The sequence below is a fragment of the Trichosurus vulpecula genome, chromosome 4, assembly GCF_011100635.1.
Source record: "Trichosurus vulpecula isolate mTriVul1 chromosome 4, mTriVul1.pri, whole genome shotgun sequence".
Lineage (NCBI taxonomy): Eukaryota > Metazoa > Chordata > Mammalia > Diprotodontia > Phalangeridae > Trichosurus > Trichosurus vulpecula.
The window spans coordinates 65,493,624-65,517,365 of NC_050576.1; the positions used below are offsets into that span (position 1 = coordinate 65,493,624).

The 23,742-nt window shown below is 35.3% G+C and overlaps 1 protein-coding gene across 4 annotated transcripts in view; it reads right to left on the reverse strand.

Moving 5' to 3' along the window:
- VAMP4 (vesicle associated membrane protein 4) overlaps positions 1-23,742 on the reverse strand; it is a 42,129-nt gene that overhangs the window by 13,331 nt on the left and 5,056 nt on the right. For 3 of the 4 annotated variants that reach the window (XM_036755910.1, XM_036755911.1, XM_036755912.1), the window contains 3 exons: positions 19,447-19,570; positions 17,800-17,846; positions 16,174-16,224 (listed from right to left, as the gene is read on the reverse strand). In XM_036755910.1, the coding sequence (XP_036611805.1) occupies positions 16,174-16,224; positions 17,800-17,846; positions 19,447-19,512 (164 nt within the window). In that variant the 5' untranslated portion in view covers positions 19,513-19,570. The remainder of the gene's footprint in view (positions 1-16,173; positions 16,225-17,799; positions 17,847-19,446; positions 19,571-23,742) is intronic. The other variant, XM_036755913.1, reaches the window with a different exon arrangement.

A 23,742-nucleotide genomic window follows, 5' to 3' on the forward strand; every position in this document is an offset into this window, starting at 1 on the left:
TGAAAAGGTAAACAAGAAAGAGAAATCATAAGGGACTTACTAAAGTTGAACTGTTTTGTTTACATTCCTACATGGAAAGATGCTGCGTATAATTCATGAAACCTCAGTATTAGGGTAGCTGAAGGGAATATGTACGTGTGTGTGTGTGTGTGTGTGTGTATGTATGGACAGAGGGCACAGGGTGAGTTGAATATGAAGGGATGTTATCTAAAACAAAAAATAAAATTAAGGGATGAGAGAGGAATATATTGAGAGAGAGAGAGAGAGAGAGAGGGAGAGATAGAATGGGGTAAATTATCTCGCATAAAAGTGGCAAGAAAAAGCAGTTCTGTTGGGAGCAAAGAGGGGGCAGGTGAGGGGGAATGAGTGAATTTTGCTCTCATCGGATTTGACCTGAGTAGGGAATACCATACACACTCAATTGGTTATCTTACCCCACAGGAAAGAAGGAAGGAGATAAAAAGGGGGGGACAGTAAAAGGGAGGGCAGATAAAAAAAGGGAGGAGGTAATCAAAACAAACACTTTTGAAAAGGGACAGGGTCAAGGGAGAAAACTGAATAAAGGGGGCTAGCATAGGAAGAAGCAAAATATAGTTAGTCTTCCACAATATGAATATTATGGAAAGGTTTTACATAATGATATGCATGTGGCCTATGTTGAACTGCTTGCCTTCTTAGGGAGAGTGGGTGGGGAGGGAAGAGGGGAGAGAATTTGAAACTCAAAGTTTTAAAAAGAGATGTCCAAAAAAAAAGTTTTTGCATGCAACTACGAAATAAGATATACAGACAATGGGGCATAGAAAGCTATCTTGCCCTAAAGTAAAGGAAAAGGGGATGGGGTAAGTGGGGGAACAGAAGGGAGGGCTGACTGGGGAACAGGGCAACCAGAATATATGCTATCTTGGAGTGAGGGGGAAGGTAGAAATGGGGAGAAAATTTGTAATTCAAACTCTTGTGAAAATCAATGCTGAAAACTAAATATTAAATAAATTAAATAAATATTTAAAAAAAGCAACAGAGACCAGGGTTAAGGAGAACGATAAAATTTCTTCAACTGCAGGACTAATCTTAATCACTGGCTCCTCCCTCAAATATCCAATCCCCTCGAACAGCCAATCTGTTGCCATCTTGTAGCTTCTATCTTCATGACATCCCTGGTATAGGTCCCCTATTTATGCTTATAATCCTACCACCCTGTTGCAGGCCTTTATCATCTCAGCAGTCGATTATTTCATTAGTCCCCATGCCTGAACTCTCTCCCCAGTGCAATCCAATCTACTCATCTGCGGGAGTGGTTTTCCTGATGCATAGTTCTAACCATGTCACCCCTTCCTCAGTAAACTCCAGTTGTTCCCCATTACTTTGAGGATTAAATATAAATCCTCTGGGACTTTTAAGGCCTTTCACAACTAGGCCTTTTCCTGATATTCCATTCTCCTACTTTTCACACATCTACAATCTATCAGTCATGGCCATCCTGCTATTTCTTGAACACAAATAGGCTGACTTAACTGTACTGTGAGTTTGTTTTAGGGAGGACTCCAGCAGGGGGGTTGGAGAGGTTTTGGGATGTTGAGCCTCCATGTTTTGATTTTCTGTATTGAATGTTTTGGGTTCCTTGCTGTTATGATGAAGTGGACTGACTGGCTATGGCAGCTGAGCATTTGGTTATGGGATATGGTTCTCCGGTATCTGAATAAATGGTTTACCTCTTCTACCTTCTAAAAAAAAAAAGATAAACGGCATAGGAGAACTCTAAAGATGAACTCATCCAATCAATAACTGAGTGTTTAAATATTTCAATGCATGGTATTAAGCAACACAAGTATGCAGTGGCTGTATCAAATATAGACTTGGTCAATATTGCTCTCTTAAAGATTTAAAAATACTTAGCTTTATGATAAAAATGGTATCGCTTGTGATTATAGTAGTTCCATCTAAACCTACTTAAATAAGCTGTCAACTCATCACCACAATTTCTTAAAGAAGATGAAGCAATGCAAAAGGGTCATTATAATGAAGAGACTAAAAGAATTCTATAAACTGGCTTAGCCAGTTGATCTTGGGAAGAAGTGACACAATAATGGTTTAGAGTATTAAGGTAATAAGTAAAATATTACTGGGAAGAATGAGAAATTACAAACAGTACTATCTCATTAAAATAGCAAAAAGCAATTGTGGGAAAGACAAGACTACTTAGTTCTTAGCATGGGGCCCAGCTCATCCCAATATAAGAAAAGGTAACAAAAGAAGGTAACAAAAAGACACAAAATGGAATGGTTTGACCAGAATTTCTATAGTAATCTATTCTTAGAGACATGGTAGCAGAAAGTACTACATTTTAACTTTTTCACCTTAGTACCCACGGATCAAATAACGAATTGGCAATGACACCTAAGATGCAGAAATTGGAAGTGGGGAAAGACCTGATTAAATATGTACACAGCAAAAATCCACATAGATGGTCATGTAATTCACCCCCCCGCCCCCCAAAGCTATGATTTCATTGGTGTAGTTTCCCAGAGAGAAAACTTCCCTTACCAATACAAAATGGTATCATTTTCTGGAACACAGAGGTTAAGTGACTTAGAGTCACACCATCAAGGTTTTCCTAATTCCAAGGCTATTTCTCTATCCACTATTCTTTACTGCCTCTCAAGATAATACAAATTTAAAGATATCCTGGACAAATCTAAAACAATTAAAAAGATCAGGGAAAATACTATTATCCTTCCACTTCCAACCACAGCCAAAATAAAACAACTAAGAAAACATGAGCAAACAACCATCTACTGGCCACCTTCTTCATCTCTATAAAATCTCTGAGAATCACAGAATTATGAAATGGGAATAGGCAAGCTTTTGTGCAGAATTTTCTATAGTAGAACACATCTGCACAGTCACACATCTGCACACTCACACATCTGGGTGATAGTACTGAGAACGTAAGATACCATGATTTGTCGATTACTAAAAAGCATTTGGCTTAGTAGAGCAAAATGTAGCAATAAATGCTACCTTACCAAATGAAGTCATCTTTCATCCTAAGCAGATACAAAATCCCATAATGCATAAGACCATAAAAATAACTTTATTCAAATTTCTGATGAGTCAATATAAGGTGAGGCACTACATAATAATAATAATATAGATTTATATATAGAGCCTTGAGATTTGCAAAGGACTTTAAAGGTATTATCTCATTTGGTCCTCACAGAAATTCTGGGAGGTAGGTGCTATTTTTATTTCCATTTTACAGATGGAGAAATTGAAGCAAATACAGGTTACATGACTTGCCTAGGGTCATACAGCTAGGTAGGATCCATTCTGAGGCAGGATTTAAACAGGTCTTCCTGACTCCTGGTCAAGTACTTTATCTATAGAGCTATCTAATGCTTCCTTTTAGGGACACCTATCACACTGAATCAAATTAAATTCAATAAGCATTTCTTAAATGCCTACTATGTGCAAAGAAAAAAACAAGGTCACACAACACATACTCAACAAAAGGATCACCATCATGGAAGATGTCACAAAGTCTAAACTGAAGATAATTTCTTATAAAAAATAAGTTTTATTGACATCTTTTGTTTTTACATCACAGTCATGTTGGGAAACAATTCTCTGCTCTCTGCCTCAATTGAAGCCTCCTTTGTAACAAATTAAAACAAACAAAAATATCCAATATAGCGATCTGGTCTGCCAGGAATAACTCTCTACCACAGTAGTCCCTTGTCTCCCTGCTATAGAAGGAGGTATGTTTTATCAGTTCTCCAGGACTCAATTACTTATAATTCGGCTTTATTTTAGTGATTTTTAAAATTTATGTTGCTGTAATCATTACAAATATTTTCTTTTGACTTTGCTTACTTCATTCTAAATCAATATATTTGAATATTTTTGTGTTTTTCTTAATTCTCGATATTAATAATTTCCTACTATACAATAATTTCCCATTATAACAACAGACCACAATTTTCTCTTCCTTACTATTCCCCAATTCATGGGTACCCACTTTGTTTCCAATTCTTAGCTACTAAAGAGAGTGTTGCCATGGATACTCTGGCATACACTGGACCTATGTTTCAGTCTTTAATATCCTTAAATTATATACCACCAGTGGAATGTCTGGATGAGAATACAAACCATTTAATCCCTTTTGTAAAAAATTCATTGTTAATTGTGAGTTCCAAATTCTCTCCTTCCAGCCCTTACCCCACCTATTGTGAAGGCAAGCAGTATGATACCCATCATACATGTGGTTGTATAAAACATATTTCCATATTAGCCATGTTGCAAAAAAAAAAAAAAAACAAGAAAAATAAAGAAAGTGAAAACAATATGCTTCGATATGTTTTCAGAGTTCATCAGTTTTCTCTCTGGAGAGGGACAGCATTATTCATCATAAGCCCTTTGGAATTTTTGTGGATCACTGTATTAATTAGAGTAGATAAAGTCTTTCACAGTTGATAATTACTACACTATTGCTGTTACTGTACACAGTGTTCTCCTGGTTCTACTTACTTCACTTCGTATCAGTTCATATATGTCTTCCTAGGTCTTTTAATCACTTTTTGATAATATAATTCCAAACTGCTTTCCAGAATGATTAAACTAATTCAAAATTCTACCAATAGCATCCAAGTGTGCCTTTCTTCCCATAGCCTCTCCAAAACTAATCAGTCCCATTTTTTTTTTTTGGTAATCTTTTCCAATGTTTAGAGTTTGAAGTAAAATTTCAGAATTATTTTAATTAGCACTTTTCTTATTACTAGTGAGTTGGGGCATGTTTGCATATTGTCACAAGTTTGTGCCACCAACTGGCAGCTAAGTGGCTCAGTGGATAGAGCTCTGGACATGAGAATCAGGAAGACCTGAGTTCAAATCCTGCCTCAGACACTTACTAGCTGTGTGACCTGGGTAAGCCACTGTCTGCTTCAATTTCCTCGAAAATGTGGATAATAATAGTACCTACTTTCCAGGACGGTTATGAGGATAAAATGAAATATTATTTGTAACACCTCTGCAAACCTTAAAGCACTATATAAATACTATTATTACTATTGTTATCTATGGAAAATTCTTCATATTTGGTCACTTGTAGTGATCATAAATTTTATGTTACTTCTCTGTTGATAATGAAGTGCTATTCTTCCTTTATTCTACCTATTAAAAAATTTCTCTTGACATCCTACATGTTTTATCCCTCCATATGATTTTGCATTCAGTTTTGTTAATTTGAGTGGTACTGAAATGGAAATGGCAAACCACTCCAGTACCTTTGCCTAGAAAACCCCATGGACAGTACGGTCAATGGTTGACAAAGATTGAATGACTGAACAACAAAACAGAAATCTGTAAATTAATGTAAAGCAGTATTGTTATTTGTATTATATTAGCATCAACCGATCATTAGAACTGAATATCTCTAAATTTATTTTAATTTTCTTTTATTTATATAAAGAGTGTTTTGCAGTTATATTTAGAGGATCATAGACCTAGAGCTGGAAAAAGCTTTCAGAGGTCATCTAGGGCAACTCCTTCACTTTAGAAATGACAAAACTGAGACCCAGTGAGATTAAGTAATTTGCTCAAGGTCACACACAGAAGAACTGGGATTTGAACTCAGGTGCTCTGGCTCCAAATCCAGTGCTTTTTCCATTCTGAATGTCTGTTGTTAATTTGGCACCTATATATTTTATGCATTTTAGCTATTTCAAATGGGATTTCTATGAACATTTCTTTCTCTACTTTGGGGGGTTAGTAAAGTTTTTAATCATCTTAATTGGTTTATCTCTGCATCTGAGGTTTTCCATGTACAGTATGGTGTCGTCTACAAATAGGTTTAATTTTTGTTTACACTTTGCCAATATTTGCCTTACATTTTGCTCTAGTCTTACTGATGTGACTGGCATTTCTATAACTATGCTAAACTATGGAGAGGAGAAAGCATTTTTGATTTATCCCCTCTTTATACTGAGAAAGTTTCTAGTGTTTATTACAAATAATGTCAGCCCTTGATTTTAGATACATGTTTTTTTTTATCATACTAAAGCATTTAATTCCTGTGCATTTAAGAGTCTCCAACACAAATGAGTGCTACGTTTTGTCAAAAGCCCTTTCTACATCTACTGAAGTAACCATGTGGTTATTATTTATATGATTATGTTAATTATTTTCCAAATTGGAACCAACCATGCCTATATCCCTGGCAAGACTCAAAATCTGACTGCACTAAATTATTTTCTGACTATACTGCTGTACTCTCCTTGGAAGGATTCATTTCAAGATCTTGCACCAATAGTCTTTAGTCAGAGACTGGGCTATACTTCTCTTTTCCTGATTTGTCTTCCTCTGGTTTGGGTATCAGGATTGTGTTTGTCATATCAAAGGAGTAAAGGAAAATAAATTTTGTAAAATAGCTATTATTTTTAAATACTGATAGGATTTGCTTATAAATCTATCTGGCCCAAGGTCCCCCAACCCTTACGCCTTGGTTGTTCACTTACGGCTTACCTTAATTCTTCTTTTCTAAGATTGGGTTAAGATCTCTATTTGTCAAGGCTTCTAACCATGATGATTGCCAGACTGCCCAACTCCCACAAACCTATTCCTGCAAAATGCTGAATTTTACACCAGACCAAATAATGATCAAGAAATCCAATGAGGAACTACTTCTTCTACCCTAGAATTGCACAAGAGGACAGCCAGAAGCCAAAGGGAAATAGAAAACGGGATCATAAGTAATGGGATAACTATAGCCTGCAAGCCGTCTGTTCAGAATTCATTTCTCTCTCCACTGTTCTGCACTGCCTTTCAAAGTTGTGACTCTGGGAACTCAAAGGCTTTACCAGAAAAGTACAATCTCCAAGCCAAGGAAGACTAGCAGTCCACAGAATATAAAATGTGTCCCCCTTCCTAAGCTACTTTCAAAAGTCAGCTATGTAACCACTAAATTCAGCTCTTGGGTGTAGAAAAGAAATACGCTCACTTTAAAAGCTGGAAATCGCAAAGTCATGCAATAATTTATACAAAAATTCTGAGTTTTATGCTTTATATTACTTAAAAGGGGCTCTATGGAATAAGAAAGAAAAATCCAGTAGTTGTACTTTACAGTTTATGTAACTTTAGGATGGTCATTACCCTCTCCCAAGCAAATGCATTTGTGGCCAATGAACTATTTTTCTTCTGGGTATACTTGGTAAGTTTCAAAGTGGGAAAAGAATATTCTTGTCTACCACAAGATCCAATAAAAATGACTCACATTTCCACTGCAAATACTTAAGTATTTCTGGTTTTAATCATTTCTGGATAGTTAACTCAATCACTCATGCCAACAGTAGTATTGATAATCTACAGTGGGGAAGAGAGCTAAAAAGGATCCTGAAGATTGTCTGGCATGCCTATTTTGCCTCCCTGTCGCTCATCCATACTAAGGAGAAAAAGTGAACGAATGATGGAAACTTGGCATGCTACTTCTGAAAAGAGACCTTTCCCCAATCTAAACCCAGAGCTATAACCAGTAATTCTGGTATTGAGCCAAGTACCACAAAATTGAGGCAGGGGGGCGGGAGACTTTGAGCCACCACTGTTCAGGAGGTTGCCACTGAGGGGAAGAAACAGAACAGGGAAAGATGGGGAGATTAAGAGAGGGTTGGGAAGGATAGTGGACAAGGGTGGGGAACTTGACTCAGCTTTATATTTTAGCCTATCTTGTTAATTTCTCATTGACCTCAGTCAACTCTAAGGTAGTAAGTTGTAGAATAGTTACCTATCTCCAGTCACATAAATTTTCTACATTAAGTAGAGGGAATTTCATCGATCAATTAATAAATCCAAGACCTATTGACTTCACCTTTGTAACATCTCTCAACTCTGCCTTCTTCTCATTCATCCACTAAAGTGATTTTCCTAAGTGGGAATTCTATCATGTCACTGTCCCCTCCTCAATAAATTCCATATCACTTCTAAGATTAAATACAAAATCCTTTGACCACTACTTCGCACTAATGAAATCATGGGTCCATAAATCAAACTGTGCTAACTTTAGTTGTTTCTACCTGCTGAAAGAATACATTTGCTTAATGTCCTTCAAATTTCAAAGTAGTACAAAACCCATCACTTCACTCTAGTTAACAGTTCCAACGAGGCTCATGGTCAGCCAACAAGCATTTACTAAGCAGTTACTATGTTCCAACCTGGCAATGTGCTAAGTGCTGGGGATACAAAAAGAGGCAAAAACAGTCTCTGCCCACAAGAAGCTTACATTCTAAGGGGGGAAAGAACACGCAGACCACAATCTTATCAAATTCTTTACAGGACTTTTCTTTCAACCTCTTCATGCCCTGCAGTTAATGTTGGTGTAGAACTTGAGGGACAGCCTCTTTGCAAATGAGTGTGGTGGCAAAATGATACCAATTATCCCAAGAAATTATGTTTCTTGTTGGCTTTTGCTGCACAATGAAATCAATTCTGCTAATTCTTCTATTTGCTTTTTGAAGCAAACCTGGGCCATCCCTCTATTTATCTGCACTTATCTTTTGGTTTCATCTAGAAAAATGCAGTGCTGATACGGTTCAGTTTGTCCACTGTTATGCCAACTCACTGGTTGTTGGACAAAGATCTCACATTCAGAATACCAACAGTCTTTACAGATGCCTTAAAAAAGGTATGATTCTTAGTAGCTTGTTTGCTTTTCTGCCACTTTTTCACTGTCATCTCAGAAATGGAAGATGTCGGGCATATAGGACTGAGGTCAACTTTGCACTTTTGTTTCATGGGTGGCCAAGGCCACAGAATTAATTACTTACTGGCCAATCTCCTGGCAACGAGCCTCACCATATTTAGTCTGACCTTCAGAAAGAAAATGGTTTCCTACCAGGACTATACTTGAAAACTCTCTAGCTCGCAAGATCCTAGAATAGCCTTCAAGAACTAGGGTCATCCCAATGAAACTATAAAAGCATCATAATAGGATCTTTGTGAACTTATCGATAGAAAAAACTTGTATTATCTAAAAGAATAAAAGCCTTCCAAGTAGCAATAGAGTTTACATTCATCAGAACAAAAACTTTAAGAGAACAATAATGTTGTTGTTGTTCAGTTATTTCAGTTATGTGTGACTTTTCATGACCCCATTTGGGGTTTTTTAGGCAAAGATACTGGAATGGTTTGCCATTTCCTTCTCCAGTTCATTTGACAGATGTAGAAACTGAGGCAAACAGGGTTAAGTGACTTGGTCACACAGCTAGTAAATGTCTGACACCAGATCTGAACTCAGGAAGATGAGTCTTCATGATTCCAAGCCCAGTGCTCTATCCGCTGTGCCACCTAGCTGCCCCAACAATATTTTAACAACAGCTTGTTAATTAGGATATTTCCTTCATACATAAGGCCATTTCATAGGGTGATGTATCACCAGTGCTAATTTTTCTCAGCTGATTCTAGTAACTCTTTTTGAGTTCGATCATACAGTTCAGAGCAAGAAGAGAGAAAGCTAGTATCTCCAGATGTACTGATGATCCCCTTATTTTCTTGACTATGTCATGGTACCACAAATCATAGTCATATAGGAAATATCATATATGCCACAAAATTTTCATAGAATCATAGATTTACAGCTCAAAGAAACCTCAGGGGCAAGCTACACCAATCCTCTCATTACAGAGATGAGGAAGCTGAAGTTTAGAGGTTAAATGTTTACCCAAGGTCACATGGGTCAGGTCAGTGGTAGGATTTGAACCTAGGTCCTTTCACTCTAGGGCCAGTGTTCTTTCTACTGTAATCCTGTGCCCTTTCAGTGTAGACTGTTGTTCCCTGCTAGGCTGAAGCAATCAGTATGGTAGCTTTGTTAATTTTTATCTGATATTCTCTTCAATTAAGCACTACACAGAATTTAATTGGCAAAGTGTTACTTTAGTATTATAAGGTAATAATGATCAAATTTCCTTTCATTTTTTCAACATTGCCTACGTAGTCTATTTTTTCTTTGCACAATGTCTGTGGGTATATACCTTAAAAAAAAAAAACCCACTTCATCATTGAAGCAATGGTTAACTTCTTCTCAAAATGGCATCACCTTGGAATAGTAATCAATAAACATTTATAAAAATTTATTGTAGCCTTAATCTAGACATAGAAGGTCTGTATAAGGGGAACAGGAGAGGAAGGGAAGAAGCATTTAAATAGTGCTGGCACTGTGCTAAACACTTTACAAATATTATCTCATTTCACCCTCACAACAACTCCAGGAGGTAGGTGCTGTTATTATCTTCATTTTACAGTTGAAGAAACTGAGGCAAACAGGTCAAGTGACTTGCTCAGGGTCACCCAGTTAGTAAATGTCTAAGGCTGGATTTGAACTGAGGTCTTCCTGACTCCAGGGCCACCATTTTATCCATTAAGCCACTTAGCTAGAACTCCACAAATAGAAGTGGTCTGATATCAAAAAGGGAGAGGTTGTATAAAATGTAGATGAGGATAATTCTCATTAAACAACTAGATGACTAAACAACTAACTGCTGAAACATCAAACATATGAAGGTGAATAAGGTTCGACCTTTGTGGGTCTTCTTGGCAGAAATCTGGTAAATATGACATCATGCCTTCATTCAAGAATTGATAAAAACGTTAAGCAATACAAAGCCAAAAAACATAGTTCCCTCCCTGGGTCACTCCACTGAAGGAACCCTTCCAAGGTGACATTAAGTTCCCTAATGGTTACTCTGCAGGTATGGCAATTCAGCCAATTCCAAATTGATCTTATTGAACTATCATCTTTTCTACAAGAATAGCACAGGAGACTTCATCAAATATATTGCTAAAATCTATGTATCCTCTATTCTTGTTGAATCAATAGGCTCTTTGTGAGTATTGTTTCCTTTTTAAGATGATCACTAACCATCACTTTAATTACACATTTGGTTATTTCACCAGACCAGGCAATCTCATTGGTCTATAGCTGATGGATGTAATTTTCTTTCCTTCACTTGAGCAATGTTTACCAATAATAATCTTTGTATAAGTAAAATATCGCAAAATAACAGAATTTGTAACATCCTAGAGCTGAAAAGAACCTTAACAATCATTTAGTTCAAGTCCATCACTAAGGAAAATGTCACCGAAGTAGCTAAAAGATTTTCCATGACACGAAGCAATGTGGCAATGCTAGGAAGCATAAAAGTCCAGATTATCTATTTTGATTTTCCATGACTTTTGTTTTCCCAATGTATCTTCCCTTCCCCCTCCCAGAAAGTCATCCCTTATATAACAAAGAAGAAAAACCAGCAATACACTAAATGTATAAAAAACAACATATCAAAAATGTCTGATTTCATATACAGTATTCCACATCCACAGGCCCTACCCTCTATAAAGAAGAAGGGGAAGAGCCTTCTCCTGTCTCTTTTTTGGGGCCAAGTTTGGTTAGCAATGCCCTTGAGTTACAATATGCTGTCTCTTCTTTAGTACAATGCAGTGTCCATACAAGCTCCTCTATATTTAAAAAAAATAGTGTTTCTTCCTTTCCAAACATTTGTTGCCCAGACTTGTACTCACCAACAGAAAATTACTTCTCTTTCCAGTACAATGTTTAAGTATATTACTATCCTTACTAAGACACAAAAAACTGTTCCATTATTTAAAAGAAACAATATCCAAAGAGCTAAAAATGAAAAAGTTGGTGTTTGACCTTTTATTATGTAAATTTTAATCACATAAAGAATCTGGAGTTGAGCTAAACCAAATGTTTAATATTACTGCAGTTAATATTTTTAAAATTTTCATTGGAAAGTTTATGCTGAATTTTAGTATGACTTTTCAGATCCAAAATTCTGAAAATTACCAAAAGTTTAAAAAAAGTACTAAATGTGATTCTTAGTTTAAGATATGAACAGCAATTTTTAAATTCATTACACTGTTGGTGGAATTTAAACATTACTTCTGAGCATTATATGAGTCAATGTGTATGAAATAGTTCTAAGGTATTAAATTCATTGATAGTGTGTAGGATGAGAACTGAAATATCACTGAGAAAATTCCAATATAGTAAATGCACTGGAACAAAATAATCATTTATCTTCAGTGGGAAAAGTCTATTATGTATGTACTTTTTAAAATACAAAGGGTATTTAGGAACAACAAGACTGTAGATTGTAGAAGTCAAAACAGCTTTTCTATTTTATAACTTTTTCCTTTGGCTCAACTAACCCTTGCGCTCTCTCCCTTTTCTGTAAATTGTGGAAGATGTTGTTGGAAAAGCAGCCTAATTTAAGTGATTCTTAGGTAACCCTTAAGTTATGCCTTCATGTACAATTCAAACACTGGAAAAATTTAGACTTAGCAGTTATATTGACTTCTTGAGTTGGTAAAAACCACCTCATAAAAGACAGCAGCTTTTCCCAGTTACTCAACTGCTTAATAAAAGTGTGGGCAAATATAATCTGCTAAAATAAATAAGTAGTCTTAATTTCACAACACAAATAATTTTAAAAATCACACGATTAGCTTCCATTGGAAAATGTTGCATGTAATTTAGGTAACGATGCAATCACTGTGAGATGTAAGAAGGTAATATAAGCTAATATTTTTTAAAGTCCAAGTATGGGGGAAACACCTGAGATTTTCATATGAGGATGTATTTGGTGTCAAATTGTAATTTATACTTCTAGGAAAAAACAAACTGTAAATATTGTTGACTACATAATTTTGCCTAAAGAGAGAACAAAAAATTTAGCAGCTGAATATCTCCTTAGGACCATAGTCCTCTCCTACAGCTGGAGCAAAAGGCAAATCAATCAACAATCATTTATTAAGTATTAAGCACTTCTCATGAGTCCAGCTCTGGCCTCTGTGCTGGAGATACAAAAAAAAATGGTAAAAACATAGTCCTTGTTTATTTCCAAGGAGCTTAGGTTATAATGGGGAAATACCAAGTAAATAATAAGGTAGAGGCAATTATACACAAAGAATACATAGAAGGGACAAATGCTACAGAGGTGTGTGGGTAAGGCTGGCGAGATGACGAAGAGGGCTCTGAGCATTTATGTTTGGTGAGGGTCCATGGTATTGGTCATTTCAAACTTTTTGACTCAAAACAATTAATCCGGAGGCGAAAAGTGGAGTGACAAGAGCGCTAAACTTTTATCACAAGCCTAGATTTGAGTACGAAGGCCACCATGTCCTAGCTTGTGATTTTGGGTAAGTCATTTAACCTCTGAACCTTGGTGTTCTCATCTATATGCTATACACACGCACACACACACACACGTATACATATATGTATATCACACATACATGTATGTATGTACACACACACACACACACACAAGCACACACACACACACTCATCCATATACTCTCTCAGAGTATTCCTGTCAGGATCAAATGCAATACTGTTGGTAAAGTAGATTTTTATTAAGCAAAAAAGTGCCCTTTAACTATAAATGAAGTATTAACATTATCTCAATTGCCTATAATAACTCTGTCCTGTTCTCCTCCAAAACACTCTTTTCCTTGGGGAGCTTTTCAGCTCCCTCCTATGGGCTCAATCTTCTCTACGGAGATAATACCCAAATTGTTAGCTATCCCTAATCTCTACCTAATCTCAAGTCCCACATTACCAACTGCACACTAGACATCTTTACTTGCAGGTCCCATAGGCACCTCAAATTCAACATGTCTACAACAGAATTCTTTCTCCCAGACCCAATTTTCCTCTAAATCTGCCCTATTTCTGTCTGTTCTAGATGATCATTTTTCTAGTCACACAAATTCACAACACTGGCATTAAGCCTTGATCCTCTTTTTATCCCCTATCCCACATCCAATCAAGTGCCAAATCATGTCAAATCTGCCTCCAAATTTCTTGCATCCATGCCCTTCTCTTCACTCACATAAGGACAGTGATATGAGAAAAATATTCAAAACATAGAATGTTAACTTAACATTGTGTTCAATAAACTAGAAAACATAAATTACTTAAGAGAAAAACTACTATTTGTTAAAAAAAAAAACCTGCTGGTAAAGCCAGAAAGTAGTTATGGCAGAAATTAAGCTTAGATCAACATCATATGCTACATTCCACAATAAATTTAAAATGAATATGTGACCTTAATATTAAAGAACATACCATAAAAACATTTTAAAAAAAGCAGACTATCCATTTTTTACAGTTATGGGTAGAAGATGTATTCTTAACCAAACAAGGGCTAGAGACAAAAATAAAAAAAAAATATAACCTTGATTAAATGAAAAGGTTCTGCACAAACAAAATTAGTGCATCTAAGACAAGAAGGAAAGCAGTCAAATAAGAAAAACGTCTTTGCATCAAATTTCTCAGATAAAGGATTGGGATCCAAGATATATAGACAACTAATACACATATGCATGTACGTATGTGTGCCAATATATGAATGTTTATACATACAAATGTGTACACATATGTGAACAAAAGCATTTTCCAAGAGATAAGTGGTATTCTCAAATTGCAAATTATTAACAACTACATGAAAGAATGTTCCAATTCAGTACTAATAATGAGAGAAAAGCAAATCAAGATAACCTTGAGATTTTTACCTTGTCCCCAACAAATTGACAAAGATAACAAAAGATGGGAAGTCAGTATTGCAGAGATGCAGGAAGATGGACACACTAGTGAGCTGCTGGTGGAGCTATGAACCAACTCAACTATTTTGGAAAGCAATTTGGAATTATGCAAATAAATTGCTAAGATATTCATACCCTCTGACCCAGAGATCACTCTACTAGGCTTCTGTCATAAAGAAGTCACTTGCTAAGAAGAAAGCTCCTATATACATCAAAATATTTACAACACAGAGAATCAGAAACAAAGCAGATGTTCATCAATTGGGGAATGGCTAAACAAATATTACATTAATGTAATGGAATTTTACTGCACTATGAGGAATGATGAATATAATGAATACAGAGAAGCATAGAAAGACTTACATGTTCTGATGCAGAGTGAAGTAAGCAGTCAAGAAAATGATATTCACACAATATATACAACATTACACAAAATAATATATAGTACACAATAACTTCCACAATGTAAATGGAAAGAACAACTACAAAATGATCAAAAGTAAATATTGTAAAATTACAAAGAACAAGCATGGCCTCAAAAAGGAGGTATGAGAACATACCCCTACCCTACTCCTTTGAAGAAGTTAAAGGTCCATGGGAGTGTAATATTGCATATATTTTCTGACTATTTCTATGTGTTGATCAATTTTGCTGATTTTTTTTCTCTTAAGATTTTTTTTTTTTGTGATACAGGATGTCTCTCTGGGAACAGGAAGGGAGGAAATACTGGGAGAAGTTGCACTGATGTAAAAAAATATTAATTAAAAATTACTTTTAAGAAAGAAACAGAATATTAACTATGGCTTGAAGGGCCTTAGAGCAAGCCCAACTATCTCATTTCATAAATGAGGAAGATGAAGCTCAGAGAGACTTATTTATTTAAAGTCACAGAACTAGTTAGTGATGGGGAAATAACTGACTAAAAAAAACTTTAAATGTGTAAAGTATAAATCCAATATCCTCCTAATGCAATTCTGAAAGGGGGAACTAAGATCTCAGATTTTTAAAGGAATAATGTTTAAAACACCCAAGAAAGTTCTTAAGATGCCTCATCATGGTATGGGAGTAGCTCCGGGTTCTCAAATGCTATGCCAGTACAATGTAAGCTCTACTAAGATCTTTCAAGTAGAAAGGCTTTGAGTATAAACTGTAGTCCAAGAATTAGCCTAGCTAAATTTGGAAATGCTTAATCACCAGAAGGCTGGCAATCAGATAAAGACTTTTTTTTGTTGTTAATTAAGATGTAGCATGTATACAGTTATACCAATGGAAGGAATAACCACACCAATGAAATCATGAATCTTTGATGTTTTAAAATACTATTTAAAAGCAGACCTTTAACATATTTGTCTGGAAAAAAAAATCATTTCTTTGACCTAGTAATCTTTTTTTAAAAAAAATCACACACCTGGAATTTAATTTTTTCAACACTGGTAAAATGATAAGCAGACATAACTCTGTGAAAGTATTATTGATGAGGCCATTATGATAAAAGGATGATTTATGTCAACATGGATTCATCATAAGCAAATCTACATCATCTCACGGATGAGTACTTCAAGAACTTACTGCCTAATTTTGTCATTCCGAGGTCCAAATTTTGGTCCAGATGGGCCCCTTCTGAAATCAAAGTAAAGAGTAGACATTAACAATGATTATTATTTTAAAAGACAAAATCTATAAATGAAAGCTTTATTTTAAGTACAGCTAAGTCATTTCATGTAGTGAAATGGCATTCTTCTGCTACATCTGGAGTTGTACCACACTTAATTTATTCTTGTACTTCATTCATATTCATTGCTAACCCAATCTTAGACAATTCATATTAATGTTATCATTTCTAGGGAATTAGATGCACATAATTATAATTAATTATGCACTGTTGCTTCTAGTAAATGGATTTCAAAACATCACAAGGAATAAATCAAAGAGTATCAGTAACTGTAAAAGAGATAAGCTGAGTAACTAGAAATATGCCCTAGGAAAAGGAAAATTCACCACTCTTTTCAGTCAAAAAATGCTAGATAGCAGAACTATGTAAAGAAATGATTCCTTTCAAAGATTAAAAATTTCAAAACGTGTTATATATGATAACTAGTAGCATGAAATTTACATGACAGTATGAAAGATACAAATATGGCAATACTTCTGAAGTTATCTCTTTAATATACTTAACACTTACACTGCACACTGGACATTACAAGTAAATGTGGCAAATTCTAGGGAACATGTGGGACAGGGTGGGTATTAAAGGTTTGAAAACACAGCCAAAAGCTCACCATCATATACCAACATGATTTGTACTACTGAGGAAAAAAATAAGAAATAGCTTGGTGATGTTCACTGTACATACCTATACATATTCTCAAAAAACCCTCCTCCACGGTGCCTTATCCACTTCACTTCAAACTTAGACATACCAGATCTATCTTTCTTTAAAACTTCTATTAAGGCTTCTCTAAACCATGCTCTCCTTCCCAAAACAGTCTCCTCAATACAGAGAAGATCATACAATGAGAGTTGCAAGGGTGCAGAGATCTTAATGTCTCTCTCAAAAATAACTGAAGCAACAATGAGAAGCAAAACTGCTAAAAATTCAGACAAAAATGCTTGAATTTCCCCCAAAATAAGACATCAGAGCTCCAAAATAGTACAAATAAGTTGCTCATCAATTGAAGTAAAGGCTTTAAGGCACTAAAAGCAATGAATATGGAAAAAGAAAACACCACACAATAATCCTGAGACCCTTAAATGGATATCACATTTAAGGAAGAATTAACATTGGCAGAAAATTGCACATGGAAATAAAAAATGTATAGCAATTTTTTAAAATCTTGGGAGGAACTGATGCTAGAATTGAATGGTCCTAAAGAAGATCAGAAGGAAATAATTTTAAAAGTTATTGATATGGAGAACAGAATAGAAAATTTTAAAGTATTAATAAATAAAGTCATTAATTAACTGCAAAATATTAACCTTCACAAAAACCAAACGTATTGAACCTAAGACTACTTCCAAAAAAAGGGCAACTGAAAAGTACGATGGTAAAAAAAATTTCCTGAAGGTGAGATTAGCAAAACTAAATGAAGTAATTAGAACGTACTAAAATTAAACAATATCAGTTTGCCAATTATCCCCAAAATGGGATGGAACAGATTTCATTTCTGTATAGCAAGAGACTTACAAAATACTTACAGGAAAAAATCCTCTTCTTCATCTGAATCTTCTTCTAAAAGATTTCTCTGCAAAATAAAGCATTTAATGAAGTAACTGAGATATGGTACAATTATCTTTCTAGAAAATGCAACTTTATTCTTTAGCCTTCAAACTTTAATATGTCTTACATCACAGATATGAGTCTAAAATTTAAACAAATTTTCCTATAAAGCCCTGCATTGAATTAAAAAAAATTAAATATGATCTTAGTAAGAAAATAGGCTTTAAAATATTTCTTTGCCAACAAGATTAATTTTTAAATGCTTGTTTGATTTCTATTGTCAATTATTAATTTATATTCAACCATGATTTCTGAAGACTACAGACAACCCTTCTTTCTAATTATTTGGCTAACAATCTAGTTTGGCATGTTCTAGGAAATAAATGTTCTTCCCTTTCTTAGAACTCCTCTTTTGGAATTGCCTTCAGAGCCTTCAATGCATCTTTTAGAAAGATCCTTAATGGTGCTTTTATCCTTTGAAGGTTCATTTGATATTTAGAAACAGGCAAGTTTTCTGAGACAAAATCCAGTGAATATGATGTATGAGCAAGTTATACCTTTTTTCTTTTTTTTTTTAAATCTCAAACAAGGTATGACCATAAAAATCACAAACCTGATTTTTTAGTTCCCTAAACTTGCAAAGACGATGTTCCAAGGGAAGAGTTCACATTTTTTCTGAAGTGTGGGTGGAAGTAGTATTAGAATAAGTGTATAACCTCAAAAGAAAACCACTTAAAAGAACAACACTCTTTTTCATACAAGCTTCTGGTATGTCTGATTAAAGAAAAATAAGTCATACTTTTAAGTCACCCTTCAAACAAAGAAATGACTTTTTTTAAAACGGCAACTGTTAGACTATTTTCTTGGAATGCTGTATTGTTACTTGGTGGCTGGGTGACTTAAAATTTATATCTGGACCTAGATATTTTTTTTAAAAAACAGACAATTTAGGTGGTCACCCCTGTGTAGAGTTTGGGATCACCATCCTCTGCCCTTTAACAATAGATAAATTAAGGGTTTAAATGATAAAAACAGTAAATTGTGCATGTACACACTAGAAGCTTCTTTTGATGTTTACTTGATAACAAAAATTACAAGGGCAGGGCAATTTTTGCTTTGTTGAGCTAAAATCTTTGCACGATAAGGACTTCAATCAGCCAGGTGGATCAATAAAAAGAGATAAATGAATGCCTTCACTTCCTCAACAGGAATTTAAGTGCCCGCTAAAAAAGTAATCTACTTAACAATCCATTTCAAAATGTCTGCTTTTAAAATGCTTCACGATTTTCAGATATAAGTGCAATTTTCATGTACTGTTCTCAAAATAGACTAGTAATTTAGGTGTTACATAATCTGCTTTTAAAAATTAGGTAATTATATACCTTTTAAAAAAACTAAAAAGAATCTGTCAGTATGAAATTATGATACATAATGATGGTAGCATCTCAGTTAAGGAATTCACTACTCTACATACACTTTGTTATAAACACCAATAAGAGATAAGAAATTAATTAGTATAGTCAAATACTTTTAATTTTGTTCCCTAGACCAAATGACTTAGAAAATACCAATAATAACTATTATTTTGATTTACTATTTTCTAAAGGTTCTTGCAAAGAACTTACCCTTTCACTTTTCACAGAACCAGTGACATCATCATCATTTAGATGGCGCTTGAATTTAGGAGGCATCTTTATTACTCAAAAAGTTTTTTCCTTTTCCAAACTTTAAGAGGCAGATATATACCACCTTAAAGAGAAAAAAAATCAATGTGTGTTGATGAGTTCAGCTGATGTGAAACTTTTAACTACATCACAGATTTGATAGAGTAAATCTGAAAGGTTTAACCTTCATAAGACATTTTAACATCCACCCAAGTCTTCCCTTGTCCACATGTGAACACAATCTTGTGAATAATTTTTTAAAAATTATTCAGCTTTCAAAAAAAATTACCTGTTTTTTTCAGATTACACCTTATCCCAAACCTACATTTACCACCTCTCCATCCCTCCATCTTATTCTATTGCTTCTCATAACACTAAAATGAAGATCATTGGATTTTAGAGTTGAATGCTACCACAGAGATCAGAAAACAAGGCCCAGCATTATTACATCTCTCAGGCTTGATACAAAATGAGCCTCTTTTCTGACATGTGGGACCCTTTAACAGTCTCATGAAGGCTATGAACCCTTTTTCAGAATCCTGTGGAAACTCTGAAGAGATATGTATACACACACACATACATACATGTATATGTGTGCATACACACTTACATAAATAAGCACAAGAAAAAACAGCAAGCAGCACAGGAGGAGAAAGGGCCAGGGTAGCACAGCACCTGAGGTCTTTCAGGAGGCCTACAAAAGCTACAAGCACAATAAACAACATGGGGGTAGGGGCATGGGGAAGGGCTGGTCAGATTCACAGAAAGGGACAGAGCCAAGCCCAGGTCTGGAATTGTGCAAAATCCAGGAATTCCTGAAAAAATGTGAGATTAAGTCTTAGACATCACATCAAGAATGGGGCCTTCCCACATCATTCAAGGGCACAAGAGGAATCAAAGTATGAACTAAGCACAAAATCCCAATCTAAAAACTAAGGCTGAAGTTACATTTAATGAGAAGAAAATGCTGATCAGAATGAAGTCCTATGGACTGAAGAAGAGAGCAACTTCACGAGTCCAAGGGCAGCCTCAGAGAAAAGACTTTTCCAGCCAAAAGGATAACAGTACATCAAACATATGAAACAAGATATAAAATAAAATGTTAAAGAAAACAACAGTTAGGTAAAGGAGAATTAATAGCTTAGAAGAGATGATGATAAACCTTACCCAAGAACTGAACTCATTATATATTAGAAGGGGCCAAAAAGAAAATTTGGCCACAAGACAAAAAGAAATGTCACAGAATCAAAAGACTGAAATAAGAGAATAAAATGTAGTAGCAGTATTGTTGGTAGTTGTGGGTGGTAGTGGGTAGTAGTAGTAGCAGTAACAGTAGTAAAAAAACACTAGTGAAGTGCAAAGCACTTCATAAATATTATCTCATTTGATTCTCACAAAAACCCTGGGAGGCAGGTCATTGTCCTAATTTTACATATGAGGAAACTGAGGCAGAGAGAAATTAAGTGACTTGTCCTAGGTTACAAACTAGTAAGTACCTAAGGTAGGATTCAAACTCAGTGGATAAGAGTCCACTATACTATCATTTCTGGCTCACCTCTGGCTTTTGCCCCTTCTACCTCCACATCAGCTGCTTCACCCTTACGGGATGACTCCACCCTGAGGTCAACTCACTGATTAGTGAATCCCTTCCTGGATCCTCCCTAGCTAGGGAAGGCCCAGATATGCTACCCTCATTCTCTTCAACCCACTCTCCATTCTGCTCTACCTCCCTGCACTGGTACCTTCTGCCTCCCCCCTGCTCCACCAGCTTTCCAATTCTTCATTAAGTCTGTGTTCCATAATTAGAATGTAAGTTCTTCGAGAACAGGAACTGTCTTGTTTCATATCCCTAGCACTTAGCACACTGCCTGACACAGAGTAAGTCTAAGTGCTAAAGAAATGTTTTTTAAATGACCTAGGAGAAAGGATCAAGAAGAAATAATCTAATAATTAATCATCAGGCTCCCTGACAATTATGTCTTGAAACCCCAAAATGAAAACTCCTGGCACAATGTAGCGGAAATCCAAAGTTGCCAGGTCAAAAAAAAATTACAAGTAGCAAAAAAGAAAAAATTCAAGTCCCCAAGAGTCAGAATCTGGATCACATCAAATAGAGCAGCTGTCATTATAAAGAAGGCAACTTGGAATTCAATATACCAAAATGCAAAAGATATGGGCTTGCAACAAAGAATAACCTATTTGACAAAACTGAGTATTAATCCTACAAGGGAAAAAAATAACAACGAATTCCAATCATTCCTGATGAAAAGGCTAGAACTAAGCAGAAACTCTGAAATGCAAACATTGGATCAAAGGAAACATCAAAAGGAAAATTCATTTGATCACTTCCAAAGTACATGATTATAAATTGTTTACATTCTAATAAGAGAAAAAAGAAAGGTGTCCTTTCATAATCCTAATGTCTTTGACTGTCATAATGAAAGGTAAATAGGCAGGCAGAGCCTGGAGGTGGTTCTGATGATCTTAGAAGATGATTGGAGGGATAGGGGAATATACTGAGGAGAAAAGAAGGAAGGGAAAAGAACTCACTGTCTCACATAATAGGGGAGCAAGAAATGAACACTATAAAAACATGGAGAAAAGGATGGGAGGAACAAGTGTCACATGAACTAAAGTTGAACAACACATCGCACACACAAAGAACATTAATAATAATAAATAGCTAACACACACATATATATAACTTACTGGGCACCAGGCACTGCTAAATGCTTTACAATGATTTTCTCATTTGATCCTCACAACAGCCCTGGTAGGTAAGTGCTATTATTATCTCCATTTTACAGATGAGGAAACTGAGGCAAACAGAGATTAAGTAACTTGCCCAGGATCACAGAGCTAGTAAGTATCCAAGGTCAAATCTGAACTTGGGTCTTCCTGACTCCAGGCCCAGAGATCTTTCTACTGCCTTCATCTAGCTGCCCAATACAATTCAAACTTAAGTAACTGAGATGTCACCTTACATTCATCAGGTTGGCAAAAATGACAAACTAAAAATGACAGTTGTTAGAAGGACAGTGGGAAAAACAGTGGGAAAACAATAATGTACCGCTAGTGAAGCTATAATTAAGCTATTCTGGGAAATGACTTGGATTTAGGACCAAAAAGTTACCAAATTGCACATCCCTTTGATCCAGAGATACAATTAATCTCAGGCCACAAAGAGATCATAGGAATAGGAAAAGGACCCATGTGCGTGTATGTATAGACATATCAATATATCAATTCTTTTTGTTGTAGCAAAAAAAAAAAAAGTGTGTCCAAAAGTTGGGGAATAACTGAACAAATGATGGTAGGTTAATGTAATGAAATACTATTGTGCTATAACAATAAAAGGGATGGTTTCAGAGGAACCTGGGAAGATCACATGAACTGACGACCTGCCAAATAATTGATATAATAACAAAAACATTACAAGGACAAACTTGAAGGACCTGAGAGTTCTAATCAAAGCAATAACTAACTCCAGAGGGCTGATGATGAAGCATGCTACCCACATCCTGACAGGTAATAGGCTCAAGGTAAATCTTTCACAGACTACTCAGAATAAGACATGCATTATCTATTACAGCCAATGTGGGAATTTGTTTTGCTTGACTACACCTGTAAAAATAGGTTTTGGTTTTGAATTGTGGGGAATAGGAAGGGCAGTGGACCTAGGGAGAAGGAACTCAAAATGAAAAGGAAGGAAAGGTCACTGAAGCAATTTTTAAAATATACAGAAAAGAATGAAGGCCAGTAAGACTCACGGACATGTAGGATGGCATTGAAAGTAACATTTTTCATAGTTGTGCATAATAAGAGATTTGCTGTTTCTTGCACAATTCTCATTTTCTGTTCTAATATATATATATATATATATATATATATATATATATATATATATATATAGTATGTATGTATGTATGTATGTATGTATGTATATGGCCATACCTTTTTCATTTGGTATTTGTTAAGTTCAAAATTTTTAAAAAAATTTAAATACAAAAAAAAATCAAATTTGTGGTTAATTAATTTTGAATGATGTAGAAAATCTTTTCCTCCAAAGGGAGGCAGGAATGTGATATATTAGACAGTGCACTTGATTTTGACTCAGAAGACCTGGATATGAATATTGTCACTGACACTAGATGTATACAACTCCCTTAACCTCAATTCAACAACCATTATTTAAATGCCTGCTATGTGTCAGGCACTCTGCTAAGCACTGGGGACAGCATGCATATGTAAGTGAAA